Raw genomic sequence first — 17,781 nt, forward strand, 5'->3', positions numbered from 1 at the left:
TCCATTTGTAGCAAACAACTATCATAACTCACAAGCTGGGTTTAAAAATATGAAAAAAAAACTGAACTGTAAAAGGATAAGTGAAGGACAGTGCTATAAATATCACTGTAGTGAACTTTAATAGATATGCAAAGTCCAAAGAGAATGCACATGATAATTAATGGCATGGATGTAAATGAGCAGTAATTAGTTGTACAGCAATTAAGCAGAAGTAGTAAAAGCTCATTTGATACAGTATTACTTGTATGAATTGTAATAGACCAGCATATCTACAAATTACAAGTAGGAAAAGATTAAAAGGGCGACTGGTGTTTATGGATAGATATGGCAGGGAATACTATAATAGGCCAGAACTAATAACATTAATCAAGCTAAAGACAAGATCATCATAACCCCTACATGGTCCTTCAGACATTCAGATATAAATTTCTTACCAACTTTCTGTAAGATTATTTCCCCCTCCTAATTGCATATAATATTCATAAAGAATTTCAATAAATCCCAAAACAACTGAATCTTGTTTTGCTAAATAACCAACCCAGAGTTCTTTTTATTTTGGTAGAAGAGTCCCAAAAGAGTCAATGAGTTCTTAAATTAGGATAGTAGTTTGGAGGTGGGGGGCAGGGGCAGTGGGGGGAATGGTTGAGAAGGATTTGCCCAGAATTATTTTTAGAACTCCACCCTGATGCAGATATAGTGAAAGAATAATTTAAAAATCTCCCATTTCATAGGAGATATTTGTATCTTTTTCCCCAACTTTATGCAGGTCTGTCACACCAGTATTCATCCAGTATTGGATTCTTTGACTATCAGAAAAGATCTTCATTCGTGCTTTTTCCACATAACAACTCACTAACATTCTCATAACTGATGCCAACTGAGTAGTTCCTACCAAGCGGAGACACCTGAAATAGTCTATATAGGCTCAGAAAGCAAAAAAAATGAACTAAAACTAGGAACATCTTGAACAAGGTAGGAGATATTTAAAACTATGGTATACTACTTAAAAAGTGTTCTGACCTACAATTTTATCTGAAAATGATAACTCATAACCAATCAGCAAGGTGTACAAGTAGAGTTAAATAATAATATATTCTGCCAAAAATTTACTTGCTCCCCTTTGTTACTTCAGTAGAATTGTTTTTACTTAGAATTTACAGCACAGAAACAGTCCATTCGGCCCAAATGATCTGTGCTGGTGTGTTTATGCAGCACACGAGCCTCCTCCCAACCCACTTCATCTAACCAGATATGCATATTCTTCTACTCCTCTCTCCCTCGTACTTATGTAGCTTCTCCTTAAAGGCATCAATGCTATTTGCCTCAGCTACTCCATCTGGTAGCAAGTTCTACATTCTAACCACTTTCTGGGCAAAGAAGTTTCTCCCAAATTCTTTATTGAATTTATCAGTGACTGTCTTATATTTATGGTCCCTAGTTCTGGTCTCCCCCACAAGTGGAAACATCTTCTCTACATCTACCCTATTAAACCCCTTCATAATTTTAAAGACCTCTATTAGGTCAGCCCTCAAACTTCTCTTTTCTAGAGAAAAGAGCCCCAGCTTATAGAGTCTTTCCTGATAGTTATAACCTCTCAGTTCTGGCATAATTGTTGCAAATCTTTTTTGCACCTTCTCCAGCGCCTCTATATCTTCCTTGGACTATGGAGACCAGAACTGTACACAGTACCGTAAGTGTGATCTAACCAAGGTTCTATACAAGTTTAACATAACTTCCCTGCTTTTCAATTCTATTTCTCTAGAAATCAACCCCAGTGCTTTGTTTGCATTTTTTTTTAAATCGCCTTGTTAACTTAAGTTGCTACTTTTAATGATTTGTGAATGTGTACCCGTAGAAGCCTTTGCTCCTCTACTCCATTTCCAAGGAATATGTAGCCTCCTTGCTCCTCTTACCAAAATGCACCACCTCAAACTTATCAATATTGAAATTCATTTGCCATTTTCATGCCCATTCTACAAGTTTATTAATGTCTTCTTGTATTTTGTCAGTCTTCCTCAGAATTAACTATACCCCCCAATTTGGTGTCATGCGCAAATTTTGAAATTGTACTTTCGATTCCCGAGTCCAAATTGCTTATGTAAATGGTGAACAGCAGTGGCCCTAGCACCGATTCCTGTAGAAAATTGTTGTAAATCCTTTTTGCACCTTCTCCAGTGCCTCTATCTTTCTTGGACTATGGAGACTACACCGATACACTGTGTCGTAAGTGTGATCTAACCAAGGTTCTATACAAGTTTAACATAACTTCCCTGCTTTTCAATTCCATTTCTCTAGAAATCAACCCCAGCACTTCCCACCTGCCACCATTCTGAGGCCTTTAACCTCTTAATCTCTGTTTTCTGTTTTGTAGCCAGCTTGCTATCCATTCTGCTACTTGTTCCCCAACTCCACATGCTCTGACCTTAGTCATGAGTCTACTACACAGTACCTTATCAAAGGCCTCTTGAAAATCCAAGTACATTACATCAATTGCATTGGCCTTGTCTACTCTTTGTTACTTCTTCAAAGAATTCAATAAGGTTGGTCAAGCAAGACATTCCCTGATGCATCTCTTGTTTTTCAAATAGAAATGCAACACCTCCAATCTACAATCTTCAGAAGAAATTAACCATTCCATTAAACTTATATAGCTTAGTGTCACTGCGCTTCAATACAAATAACACTGGTCCAAAAAGTGTGGCATTTTGTTGTGTTACATACGTATTCTGACCTAAAACAATATATTTAAAAAACGTACAGATGCACCTTCTTAAATGCAACAGTGCAAAACTATTAGCTTCCTTTGAAGGCAATAATTACAATTTTGCCACGAGAACTACAGTTGTAAATCAATAGTGTTAAAATATCCTAATCTAAATACTTTATAGGCCACTTAATATCAGTACATCAGGTATATGATAAAATTATAATAAGTTTTAATATCGTGATACTTTTGCAACACGGAGTTATTTGCACTTGAACCACAGTAAGGTCCTGAAATTCTTTAAAAAATGGGGAAAGGCTTGTTTTTCTCCATAAATTATGTGGAGACACACAGTATCGTAGTACGGTATAGCACAGAAGGACGCCATTAAGCCCATCGTGCCTGTGTCGGCTCTTTGGTAGAGCTATCCAATTAGTCCCACTCCCCTGCTCTTTCCCATAGCCCTGTAAATTTTTTCCCTTCAAGTATTTACCCAATTCCCTTTTGAAATTTACTATTGAATCTGCTTCCAACACTCTTTCTGGCAGTGCATTCCAGATCATAACAACTCGCTGTGTAAAAAAAATGTTTCTTCATGTCACCTCTGGTTCTTTTGCCAATCACCTTAAATCTGTGTTCTCTGGTTACCAATCCTTCTGCCACTGGCAACAGTTTCTCCTTATTTACTTTATCAAAATCCTTCATGATTTTGAACAACTCTATCAAATTTCCTCTTAACCTTCTCTGCTCGAAGAACAACCCCAGCTTCTCCAGTCTCTCCACTTAACTGAAGTCCCTCATCCCTGGTACCATTCTAGTAAATCTCTTCAGCACCCGCTCTAAGGCCTTGACATCCTTCCTAAAGTGTGGCGCCCAGAATTGAACACAATACTCCATCTGAGGACTAACCAGTGTTTTATAAAGATTTACAAAACTTCCTTGCTTTTGTACTGTATTAATAAAGCCAAGGATCCCATATGCCTTTTTTTTTTAAAAGCAGCCTTCTCAACTTGTCCTGCCACCTTCAAAGATTTGTGTACATACACCCCTGGGTGTCTCTGTTCCTGCATCTCCTTTAAAATTGTACCATTTAGTTTATATTGCCTCTCCTCATTTTTCCTACCTAAATGTATCACATCACACTTCACTGCTTTAAATTTCATCTGCCATGTATCTGCCCATGTCTATGTGCTCCTGAAGACTGTTACTATCCTCCACATTGTTTACTACATTTGCGAGTTTCGTGTCATCTGCAAACTTTGAAATTATACCCTGTATATCCCAAGTCCAGGTCATTAATATATAGGTAATTGTGAAGACCATATTTTTAACATGCTTTTGGACCTGTCTTTTTCAAATCTACTGACAAGAAAGCCTAGAAACTACTGCTGGTGATATTATTTCTTGTTTGAAATGAGTTAATTAAAATAGCAGAGGAATGGCGTACTAACAGCTTAGGTGTTCGTCTGCAATCACTAACAGTAATTTCTAGTTTCATATCTTTTAAAATATGTGGGATTATCTGAACTCAGGGCAATCAATATTATAGTTTACAACCCTTTTGTGACAGGCAGCACAGATATTTATTGATCAGTCTTGTCGCGTGCACTGAGGTTTTCGAACATAACTTCAAAACATAACACCTATTAGGTTCTTTATGATTAGTTTTGTATTAATGCTGCCCAACTCCATTATTTCTACATTATTGAACATTTGTATTCAAAGGATCGTTATCTTGAAACATTCCTCAAGAACAGTACTTCATAAAACACAATAGAACTGAATGAGGTCATGTTTCAAACTTCTCAGTAGTTGTTTTACACAATGATTTATGGCACTAGGTCAATAACCTTGCTTAGTTCATAACACACCATTTAAAAAATCATGGCTGAACCAGCATACGTAGATACTGCTGAGAGAAGAGTTGCTACCAAATGCTAGAAACCAGCTCGATGTGGCACTGCCATTTATTTTTCGTAGTGTTGTTGGATGCTTCTATCCACAGATTAACAAGAGTGCACTAAGTGTCAGAAAGCTTTTAAATAGATTGTTTATGATGATGTTAGAATTGTTCTAACATCAGCATAACAAACAAGTCAGAGCTGATGTGACTGGAAGCAAAGGCAACTATATTTCAAATATCGTACATCGCAAAATTGTTTTATAGTACTTCATGTTTGGATAATGGTCTTGTGGTGCTTAGTAACAATACATAATCAATGTGAGCCCACAGCATCATTAGATATCACTGAAATTTTATTCCAGCAATATAAAAAGCTGGCCCAAAAAAAATGTAATTCTGTATGAAATAAATCTTTGCAGTCATCAGTTCAGCACAATTTAAAGGAAAAATGGTTCTGACCTTTTCATTGATGCTACTGCTTTGTTCATGGTATTTAGGCTTCTATGGAAGCATCTTAAACATGACATTTTCTGGAAGAGGGTTGGTATATGGTGCATTTAGTTTTATGAAGTCAACAGTAAAATTTCTCATTCATTACTTCACGTGTAATACTTTTAGTAAAACACAAGTGAAAATGCAAACTTAGTAGCTGTTCAAATTTAACTGTAAAATTTCCTAATGTACAAGAAAAAAATGAACCTGTTTTTCAGTTTTCTCCTCTAGTCATCTGGAAGAATTGCAATTTGATTCAACATGCATTGGCAACCTCTGGTCACTGAGACCAAATGTTATTTCATGTGAGCCTAGATGATGAGTTTCAGCAAACTATTTCATCATGCGGGATGGGAGCTTCATATCTGAGCCACATCCTGTCCTCAACTGATGTACACACATGCACTTGCCATCGGCAATTATTGAATAGTGACTGCAATGGAAGCCTCATTTTTATCTCTCTCTCTCTCTCCCTTGCCTAGAAGCGCTGAATGCATCTGTAACTCCCTACACTCTCGACAGCTGAGATCAGCTAACTCAGTACCACACAAATTGCATGGTAACCTTTTATTTAAAAACATTGTCCACCAATAGTTCACATTGGTAATTAAATCCAATACCACCTCAGTTTAGTAAAATTATCACTACCAATGCAAAGGATAAAAATTTCTTCCAAGAACTCTAATTGGGTCACTTTGTTCCCTGCTGTGCCCTACTCTCAAATCTTAAAGCAGTACAATAACCTCTATGACAAACCAATTTCAGGAGCAAACTTCCCATAAATATTCATAAAAGTCAATGAAGGTGTTCAAATCTTACCACCACCACTTTGGCACCCATGAGTTTTTAATAATGAGCTTTGACTGTATATATTGTTTATAATTTATCAAAAGCAAAGTGTTTATTGTTTAATTTCAGATTATTCTGTGCATTTATTCTTCTCTGTAGGAGAATGTTAGCTCAAATTTACTGCCATTTGAAATAAACATACTGATGTTCCACAGTGATGCTTTTTTGTGTTAACAAATGGGAGAGTTTAAATAGGCAAGCTGTATCATAGCATGATCTTGTAAACAAAGTAGTTAGAGCAAAAACTATGAAGCACAGCAACTATTAGTGGTGAAAATTGCACTAAAAAGATAATGGGGCAGAAATTGCTTGGAAAAGAACAGTGAGCTCAACAGCCCTCAGCATTGTTAGTGGCGAAATCAAGGAACAAGTTCCGGCGTTCGCACATGCGCAGCCAAACGTGGAAATCTGGAACTTACTACTACTGGTTCACCGGCAATATGACAGCTTCGAATTAAAGGTATATCACTGGCTGCAATCAGTGTAATCGTTGAAAAAGCGCCAACTTACTCATCTGCCCAGCTGGAAAGTAACTAATATCGTCACAAAACAGTACACTTAAAAATACCAGGTCTGAACTAAGTTTTAATAGCACGGTAAGCCTTAATGACTGCGAAACAACTAAAAATTAACTTTTAAAAATGTGACGTCTCATCACTCCTTATTTTAATAGTTTTTGATTATTAAAAAAAATAATTAAAATTTTTTAAAAAAATTTCCCTTCTGTCTTTTATTTAATTCGATTATTTCTTATCCTCTCCTTTCTTCCATTGTCTATAATTGTTTTTACAATGATTTTAAACTTGCACCTTTCACTTCTTGGATTTCACGCTGGAAGTCTGAAGAAACAGTTTCGCAGCGTGTCAAAAATGCTGCAATCTAATTGGTTGAGTGGAGAAAGTGATCCTCCGCTTCTTCCATGGGTCCTTGCTTCACTTGAGCTAATGCTGGTCTCTTCTCCACTTTCTATTAGAGGAATTGCACCCAGTAAAGACCGCAGTAAGTTAGTATAAATCTATAAAGCGGCGAGCAGTGTTAGTTCGGCGCTCCAAGCAATTTCTGGGCCAATATCAAATATGAAAAATTATGGGACTTCAAAACTAGAGTTAACTGCTAAATCTCACAGTAATATGTCATATTTCTGAACGAAAAGCCTCACTAACAGTATCATTGTAGAACACTAAAACTGCTGGATTATTCAAAAATATTGCAAAATGGATTAAAGGATCGTTTTTGTACATGTTGGCTTTAGTTTTCATACTAACTAACCCATCAACTGCCTGCATCTCATCTGCTATTGCACACTTTATGTGCTTATCTGGTACTGTATTGAAAAAGCTAGAGACTAGTGCATATAAAAATCTACAATATATTCTAAATCTTATGCCTGTGCACACTTGCTGTCTAAATTTTTATGTCTGCATTTATTATAAAAAAACTGCCTATGTAAACTTTTCATATTGTAATTATACCCTCCCACCAGCAGTGGTGTCTAAATTTTGCATCTCCCAGCTCTTTAGTTTGTATTAGAGAAACTCCTTTGCTCCAAACAATTTGATTTCACTGCTTCCCAAATTGTCACAGGTTTTGCTATTTTACTATAAATAATAATATAAACTTAAAAGTATATAAAAAAAACAAAGACAGAATATATGACTTTAAAATGGGGACTGAATTCTGTCATCACACTCTGTCTTTTAAACCTTCTTCACTTGGTCTTTACTCCCCATATGTAACATCATGGGAGATCAACCAGAACATGTGTAAAATTTATTTCCACTTTATTCTGCTTCCATAGAGCAAATTCATTCAAGTTGAAACATCCTAGAGAAGGGAGAAAAATCAATTGTATGAGAGAGAGCGCGAGCATACGAGTGCGTGTGTGTTATGTGTGATACTTCGATAACACGCAAACATTATTGTCACTGTATCCACTGAGATATGCCAAAAATACTTCCCTAAGAACAACTGCAGCTAATTGGACTCATAAGAGCGAGCTATGTACCATAACTTAATCATGCCTTAAGCAATTTAAAATTATTTAAACTTCCATACTCCTAAGTTAAGCTTTGGGTTTCACTGTACACTCAGGGGCATTTGTTTCATGTATGTATAATGGATGAGATGTTACTCACCACCAGGATCATTGCCAGGTGTGGTAATTTACACTCTTCCCAAGCACTAGAAAATGCCTGCAGAAATCTCCAGCTGGTTTAGAAAAAAGTTTAATTGAGCAGCTGTGCATCTTAATTGATTTATGAAAGTGTATACAGGCAAAAAATGGCAAAGATGCTGATGCACATTAGTTGGCAATAAGGGGTCACTGAGGAAAATTCTGGTGTAAATAAAAGTTAATTGCAATTTTTTTTTGAAAGTATCATGAAAGTGCAGTCATTAGTTTTTGAAAAAAATGATACAATAAGCATGGACAATTTAAATTGTATTAACTGTTTTTGTTGGGCTCATAAATGTCAACTGGGTTGAAACACAAGAGCACTTTTTCTTCCTTTCTTTTAGAGGCAGGTTCCAGCCTTCGACATCAATTAACAGAAAACAACTTTCAAACAATGATCTCAACTATCAATCTGCCCATTTAAATGGCTCACAATAGAAAGCCAGATTGCAGATAACAGCAAGAGTGATCCAAGGAAAACATTTTAGCAACATCAGAGGTAAATGGAATGTTCAAGATAAGAAAGGTCCTTCAAGAGATAAGTTGAGTAGAAATATTATGGAGGCTCAGGAAATGGCAAAATTTTGCAATGAATTTTTCACCTAAATATTCACAACAGATGGCTGTGGTCCAAATCCAGATCCAGTAAAATTGACTCAAAAATCTGTAGCACATGTAGGCCAATTAAGCAGGAATCATGATCAAACTTAATAAAGCAAAATTCCTATAGAGTACTTGAACTAGATTGGGGAACACACTAGAATCCTCAGAAAAATGAATGAAGAAATAGGCATGGTTTTAGTTTATCCAGTACTTGAAAATTTTCTTAAATGGATTGGTTGTACTTGAGCAAAGTAAATTGTATCCCAATATCAAAAAAAAATGAGGAACGTTCCTCAATGAAAGTCCAATGGGAATAAAAGCCAGAAAGAGTAAGTACCATGGAGTCAGAGGCAAAAGATTTTGCCTCAGAAATCTTTCAGAATTCTTTGTTAACTAATTTAGTTGTCATCTCAAAGATGATCTCAAGGGTCCAACTTACTGGTTTTCATGTGGCATTTCATAATGTTCTGTTTATGATTAAGAAGATTAAAACTCATGGAGCTTAATGATAATTCAGCTCATTGAAACTGGCTTAGCAACAGAAGGCAGGCATTGATGCTAAATGGGGGGGGGGGGGAGGGGAGGGAGTGTGTCTGGGAAGAATAATAACCAATCGGAGTTCTGCAAATGTCCGTTATGGCCCCCCCCTGCTGTTGACACTCCATAAATGACTCTGAGGTGAGTGCTTTCCGTAATATCATAATTCTATTTTATGATGCAAAGCTATATGGCCAGCTTACTAGTATAAGTGAGATTGACAGCACTCAAAGGGATCTGTATCATTTAAATATACAGGCTAAGGAACAGCAAATGGACTTTAATTTGAATAAATGTAAGGTAATTCACATTGGAACAAGAAACATGCATAAACAACAAATGGACATTCATTATCAATAGAGGAAAAGGATTTGGATGTTATTATTGACCATTCATTGGAAATGTCTTGCCATCTGAAGTTTATTAGCTAAGGTCATCAAATGCTGAAATCTCTCAAAGGCATTTAATTATAAGTCAAAATAAGATATTCAATTTTGAGTAATTTGAGATTAGCCAACATTTAGAATATCCTATGCAAATTTAGGCATTATACTTCCCAAAAAAGCACTGATGTTTGGTGGATCATTCAAAGAGTGATCAGAATGATTTCAGGACTTAAGGCTCTAAGTGATATAGAAGGACACACATGATTGTACTTCTCATCACTGCAGAAAGAATATGAGGGATGAACAAATTATTTAACTAGAAGATACAGGAGTGCCAAATTAACAAGCTTCATATGCAGAATAAAATCCCAAGTAATGTACTAACTCCTTAAAAGAATAACTGAATAAATATCTAGTTTGAAAATTAGAATAATAGACATAGACAATTAAATATTTCATAGAACATGATTCTTGTGCTGCTGAGATGATGGATGAATCATGTTTGGAATTGGTCAGAGCTGGTAATGTAGGTTGTACAATTAGATTAATATCCTGGAGTTGTCATCAATTATCTTGGATGGTCTGGGAGAAATTTCAGAGTTTTATACTTTGAGATGTTACTTTTGATTAGTCCCTAACTCAATTTGTTTAGATAGATTCCATGACACAGAAAACTGGAGCTAGGCTGTGGAATCAAAAGACTGAATGGGTGAAATGCCCATTACTAGTTATACGCTTATTTTGCATTCTATCCCAAAAGTATCAGGACTCATGCCACCAAAATACTTCATAAATCAGGACAAATGAAAAAGCAGAAGATATATACCAAAACGAAAGTATTTTGGCAGAAGAAAATTCTGGTGAGCAATTTATCTGGATGGGTAAAAGAAGTTTGTTCAAAGAAAAGATGGTTGCCAGTCTTCCAGTGCTATTGTAAAGCCTTTCATTAACATATCTAGGTTTGAACAAAATGGATTCTGGACAGCATTAACATATAAATAACCTTCCACACTAAAATAAAGTCTTCAAGCTAGTGAACAGGTTATGTGACAATGACATTATACATGGTGAACAGTTATGTTTACATGTATTACATTTTTAGCCTGGTATTTTGTCACAGTAAAGGAGGAGATAATAAAGAAATTGGACAGGATAAAAGTAGCTGACGGGGAGGTACTAAAAAGGTAAGCAGCGCTCAAAGTAGAAAAGTCACCCAGTCCAGATGAGATGCATCCTAGACTAGTGAGGGAAGTCAGGGTTGAAATTGCAGAGGCTTTGGGGACAATCTTCCAATCCTCTTTAGATATGGGAGTGGTGCCAGAGGACTAGAGGATTGCAAATGTTATACCCCTGTTCAAAAAGGGGGAAGAGGGATAAACCTGGCAATTACAGGCCAGTCAGCCTAATGTCGGTGGTGGGGAAACCTTTGAGACACATTAATCCGGGACAAAATTAATCGGCACTTGGAAAAATATGGGTTAATAAATGAAAGCCAGCACAGATTTGTTAAAGGCAAATCGTGTTTGACTAACTTGACTGAATTCCTTGATGAATTAACAGAGGGTTCATGAGGGTAATGTGGTTGATATCTTGTATATGGACTCTCAAAAGGAGTTTGATAAAGTACCACATAATAGACTTGTTAGCAAAATTGAAGGCCATGGCATTAAAGGGGCAGTTGCTGCGTGGATACGAAATTGGCTAAAGAACAAAAAGCAGAGAGGAGTGGTGAACAGTTGTTTTTCAGACTGGAGGGAAGTGTGCAGTGGTGTCCCCCAGGGGTCAGTATTGGGACAACTGCTCTTCTTGATATAAATGATATAATGATGAAAATCTTCATTCATGACCTGGACTTGGGTATACAGGGCATAATTTCAAAGTTTGCAGATGGCACAAAACTCAGCAATGTGGTAAACAGTGAGGAAGATATTATCAGACTTCAGGAGGATCTAGGCAGACTGGGAAAATTTAACGCATAGAAGTGTGAAGTGATACATTTTGGTACGAAGAACGAGGAGAGGCAATATAAACCAAATGGTACAATTTTGAAGGGGGTGCAGCAACAGAGAGACTGGGGGTGTATATACACAAGTCTTTGAAGATGTCAGGACAAGATGAGAAGGCTGTTAAAAAGGCATACGGGATTCTTGGCTTTATAAATGGGAGGCACAGAGTACAAAAGCAAGGAAGTTATGCTAAACCTTTATAAAACACTGGTTATGCCCCAGATGGATATTGTAGCCAATTCTGAGCAGCACAAATTAGGACTGCTGTCAAGGCCCGAAAGAGGGTGCAAAGGAGATTTGCTAAAATAGTTCCAAAGATGAAAGACTTCAGTTGCATGGAGTAGAGAAGAGAATTTGGGGCTGTTTTCCTTACAGCAGGAAAGGTTAAAGGCCGATTTGATAGAGGTGTTCAAAATCATGAAGGGTTTTGATAGAGTAAATAAGGAGAAACTGTTTCCAGTGGTTGAAGGGTCGGTAACCGAAAACAGATTCAAGGTGATTGGCAAAAGAACCAGAAGCAACGTGATGAAAAATTTTTTTTACTCAGCAAGTTGTTATAATCTGAATGCACTGCCTGAAAGGCTGGTAGGCGCAGATTCAACGGTAACTTTCAAAAGGGAATTGAGCAAATACTTGAAGTTGAAAAATCTGCAGAGCTATGGAGAAAGAGCAGGGGAGTGGGACTAATTGGATAGCTCTTTCAAAGAGCCGGCACAGGCACAATGAGTCAAATGGCCTCCTTCTGGGCTGTTTCATTCTATGATTTTCAAAATGGAAAAACCATGATGAAAAATCTTCAGAATTCACCCACAGATTACCAAATCTTTTTCTAAGACTTTTTCCATCCCCTCGCCTTAGGAACACACCATTCCTCAACCAAGGGCAATAGGACAAGGTCATGACTTGGTTACACATTTTTGCCAATGCCACTCTTAAATCAGACACTCATAGGCAGGGCCACAGTTTTACAGTTGCCAAATAAAGCAAATTCCATTTCTATTATGAATGCCAAGATTTTTATTGGCATTTTGAGGATCATATTCCACGACTTGTGTCCATTTTTTCCTGTAAAAATTACAAATTAGTAGTCTTGTTCATAGTTGCATTACATGAATACACGTCATCTAATTGTCTTTTCTCCCATGAGGAAAAGTGTCCCACCTCATTTCAAGTCATTGTGCAGTGAAGCACTCAAGATCAAAATTCCTTACTATAGAAAAAAAAATGGAGAAAGGCGGCATATTACTAGAGTATAGTAATGTATTATTTTTAGTGTAGACATACTAAGGACAGTAACAGAGGGCAGATAAGTGCAAAAGGACTTAAAGAATTACCTCATGAAAATCATTTTTCAGGCTACATTGTTAGCACCTTATAAAACAATTATAATTCATAATTTTAAGCTATAAATTACAACCACAATATTGTTTCAAGAAGCATCCTTGAAAATAAATAACAGGAATGGTAGCAAAAGCAGGATATTAAGTGATGAAATCTCACCATCACAATATTGCCATCATTTCCAATTAACTGCTATTAAATGTTGCAACGGTCAACATCAACAAATTCTGAATAAACATTTCGTTCATGGCACAATTTGGTGCATTTTTGCATAAAGTGGAGAACGTATTTGCCAGTGGATTTGGAGAATTAATTTCAGCCTTGAGAACTGTCGCAAGATTTCTTCAGCCCTACTTTTAAGTTTTTTAAAATTCATCTTGGTATGTAGGCGACACTGGCAAGGCCAGCATTTATTGACCATCACTCATTGCCCTGAGAAGGTGGTGGTGGGATTCACCAGAGTTGCTTGCTATTGCACTTCAGAGGGCAGTTAAGAGTCAATCACATTGGTCTGGGACTGGAGTCACATAGGGGCCAGACCGGGTAAGAACAGCAGGTTTCCTTCCCTATAGGACATTGGTACCATTTGGGTTTTTAAGATCATCTGATAGCTTTTGGTCATTTTTATTGATACATGCCATGGTGGGATTTAAACTCACATTCTCTGGACCATTAGTCCAGACCTCTGAATTACTAGTCCAGTACATAACCACTAGACTACCAAATCCCCTATTAAGTCATTGTTGTACTGCACTTACACCATCTGTACAGTGGTATACATAGGAATTCCAAACACACACACAGAGATTTACCAGTCTCATGTTCTACTGATGTAATTTCTGAAGAATTGACTGTCGCCACCAACTATTTCCAATCAGCAGAAAATCAAATGGCAGGACAAGAAGCTGTAGGACTTGTATTTTTACTGAACTTTTCCATATTTGGAACAATCAAAACAGAAGGTGCACATCATAAAGCATGCATAATAATGTATATACGAAATGTAAAAGATGTAAAAGACAAACCATGTTTGAGCCCTGCAACGCTAATATTCTCTCTTTCCTCCAACAGAACATGGTTATAAAAATATCCTGAAAACAATTGGGTTGATTGGCAAGATACAAGAAATAGAATTCTCCACGAATAGTGTCTAGAACAGTGCATTATTGAGATACGTACTAAATGATGTTATAGAGCATACTGATACACATACAGTAAACTAGAAAGGAAAGATTACTTACCTTGTAGGCTCTCTTTCAGTCACTGAATATTAAACATCTTCCACTCACAACTGGAGTTTGGCCAAGTTGAACAATGTCCTGGGAAAGCCATGTGGTGGGAAACATAAAAGTGACTTGTTTTTCAAACCATTGCCATGAACCAATGACTGGCAATGCTGATCCAAGTGGCACCCTTGCACTTCATCCAATGAGAGTCCTATGTATGCCCTGGACTGGCAATCTTTTTGTCCTATCACATGAAACTTAACAAAATTACTTAAACCCCGAAACACCCAGAGTGGAAGGCTGAGTGGAAAAGGTTCATATTTGAACAGTGAAGATGACCCAACAAGATGGGTGATCTTTCTTCTTCATTCAGCACCCTCCACATTCCATGCACTAAAAAAAGACAAAAGTCCTAGGAATTTAGGGACGAAGAGACCTCGGCTGCCAGCACACATCTACAAATGGAATCATCATCCACAGGTGCTGAGCCTGAGCAGTAGACATTATTTGTGGTACATTTTCAAGATATGCAATCAGCAGCTGTGGAATGAGTGCAAGGACATTTTACTGGGTCACTAGGTTTCCTGTTAGAGGTGGCAGCAATGGAGAATGCACACTATTTTGCAATCCCCTGGCTTCTGCTGGGGCTTAAAACTGTGAGAGACCTAACTGTCATATCTGTCAAAGTGATTTGGTACATTCTGTATAAAAGGTCAAAACTCTGCAATCAACTGAAAGGTGGAAGCCCAGATTTGCATTCCAATTTGTGTGGAGGCAGAAAAAACAATAATTTCCTAACCCAGATGGAAATAAGAAATTATCTTTGGCAGGAAACCAAATGTGGATTAAGAACCACTCAATCAGCATGCCAAATTAAGCACCATTGATCAATGACCAGTATAATTTAGCACAAGAGGAAAAGCTATCTTAACTTGTTGGAAATTCCCTAATGACTCGCAACTTATGAATCCCAGAAAAATGGTCCTAGGTGGAAAAAACTGAATTGGTGTCTGAGATGTATAAATTCTTTCATAGCAAGTAGGAGCAGGGTGTTATGTGGGTTGGTATATTTCATTGTTAAATATAGCACTGCAGGTATCACCCACCATGTGGTTTCCCCAAAACATTGTGGAGCCGAGCCCTACTCCAATGTGTAGAGAACGCTGAATAAGGAAGAAGAAAGGTTAGGGCTTCACAAAGCCTGATATCTATACTCTAGCTAGTATAGGCAAAACAGATATCAGAACAGTCTTTTCAAGACTGTCCTGCTTGGGCTAGGTATGAAATCAGGCTAGTGGTGTTGTACTGCACTGTCGGTACCAACACACAAATAATATTTCAGTGAATCACCAGAGTCAAAGTGCATAATGATGGCATAAGACCATGTTCACTTCTTTTTGATGCCGAGTCAATGAAGACAGACTACAAAGTGCAATAAACATTCACCTGCAGCTGAAGCGCTTCATGATTGTCCAGTCCCTCTACAATGGGTGCAAATCGTTCTCTGTTATACTGCTCTGCAGCTGTGGTTATGGCTTCCAAGATTTTATCAAGGCTAAAGAATTATACAAAAAGTCTTAGCAACATGTTCATAAAACCACTTTCCATTTTAATTCTTCTCCAACCACCTTACAATTTCAAAGTAAATATATATATATATATATATATATATATATATGGTACACTGCTAGATTCAAACTGCATTTATGGTTATAGAAAACCTGCCTTATACCGAAATAGTCATTCTTGCATAAAATGCGACATTTGAATCATTAAAAGTAATGCTATGGCTGCCAATCTCAATAGGCAAAGACAATACCATACAACACAGCAAAATATCATCAATCGCCTGTTGGGGAATTAACATTAATTCGATTTTTAAAAAATACATTTCAAAATGAACCATCTACAAAACATACACGTTTCAGAAGCTAAAAACAGAATCCAACACCACGATAGTCTGAAGGTTTCAGCTATTCCTGAAATTCTCCATTACAGGTCACAAATTCTATTTGGAAAATTTTTATTTTCATCAAATTACATTATTTTCACCCTCTGGAGAATCAAATTACCCAAATACATCTATTTCCCTCAGTGACTCAAGCTTGTATTTTCTGTGACAAAATTCCAGTTAATTTGCATTGAAAAACAGAATACAAAAATTCATCACTTTATCGAACAAAAGATATTTCAACAGTGAGATGATATTCATAATAGAGGTTTGTTTCAGATATTACATTTATTTCTAATATAACACACAAATCTATGACAATAGAATCAAAGCAAATTAATATAACTTTCGTTTGAGAGCACAGAAATTTCACAAAGTCCCTCCCCTCCCCCATCCCTCGCCAAGAGGCAGTACAATAAACAAAAAGTTTTTAAAACAGCACATTATCACTCTCCATCCTTCTCTAATTTTTTACTGCTTTCATAAGAAAACACCGAACTGTTTATCACAGAATAACAATACATGCAATACATGGGTTTGTAGAAAATCTAAGTATATTAACTTACATATTTTCTTCTCCAACAATGCAAATTGCAGAGAGAATTTTTACAATTTCTATCATCATGTTCGTTTGTTTTGGGTCAATTGCTCTTGCCAACAACAACAGGCTCCTTTCATCGCCTAGTATTCTTTGCAATCCAAACTAAATGGAAGACAAAAAAAAATCATTTGTCAGATGATGATTTTGATGAAGTGATATTGTGATGCTTCATTCAAAGTCCAATCATAACGTTCACATGGGGAACTTTAACTCAAGATGAGTAGAGACAGATGACAATACAAGATTTTCATGAGCCACTGAATTTAAAGCTATTTTTTATCGTTAGGTCTTAAAGTTCCTCCCAAACAACTTGTTGAAGTTTGTAAAATTATAATTTTGTAGCACCGTCTAAATTTAGTATCTGCCAATAGACTCAATGAAGTAGTCTCAAGACACATGCATAATGTGTCATGGTAAGTTATTGTGCAATCACAATTATTGCCAGATCTTACTTGACCAGCAAGAAATGCTATAAAGTAGATCATTGTGGCCAAAGTTTATTACTCCAGTTTTATTATATACAGCAAGGTTCTCTCCACTTCCTTGTCTCCAAATAAATTGCCCCCTCATTGACGTTACCATCAGCTACACAGTTTTCTCTTCCAGTCCTTCAACTGGCTGCCCACAGCTTGGAGAGTGCCCTCATCTAAGCCACCAACATCCTGTGTAACTGTGATCACAGCTCACTATCACTCTCCATCCTTCTATAATTCTTTACTGCTTTCAACACTGTTGATTATTCTATTCTCCTATACCATCTCTTCTGTACAGTCTATCTGATAGTTCTACTCATATCTGTCTCAACATAGTCTTCAAATGGTTTCTCCTCCCATGCTCCACGGTCACTTCCAGTTTGCTCCAGAGCTCCATCCTTGTTACTCTTCTAATCATCATTTGTATGGTACCCCTTGGCAAATCAACTTCATGGGCCAGCTTCCACATGTGTAGTGATGAAATCCAAATCTATCCCTCTGTTGCGACACTGACTCCACGGGCGTTGCTATAATTT

General features: G+C 36.9%; 1 protein-coding gene across 5 annotated transcripts in view; it reads right to left on the reverse strand.

The window, feature by feature from the left end:
• Positions 1–17,781, reverse strand: part of diaph2 (diaphanous-related formin 2) — a 705,669-nt gene that overhangs the window by 450,446 nt on the left and 237,442 nt on the right. For all 5 annotated transcript variants that reach the window (XM_067996883.1, XM_067996882.1, XM_067996884.1 and 2 more), the window contains 2 exons: positions 16,738–16,874; positions 15,667–15,775 (listed from right to left, as the gene is read on the reverse strand). In XM_067996883.1, the coding sequence (XP_067852984.1) occupies positions 15,667–15,775; positions 16,738–16,874 (246 nt within the window). The remainder of the gene's footprint in view (positions 1–15,666; positions 15,776–16,737; positions 16,875–17,781) is intronic.

This window comes from Heptranchias perlo, chromosome 15 (genome assembly GCF_035084215.1).
Source record: "Heptranchias perlo isolate sHepPer1 chromosome 15, sHepPer1.hap1, whole genome shotgun sequence".
Classification (NCBI taxonomy): Eukaryota; Metazoa; Chordata; class Chondrichthyes; order Hexanchiformes; family Hexanchidae; genus Heptranchias; species Heptranchias perlo.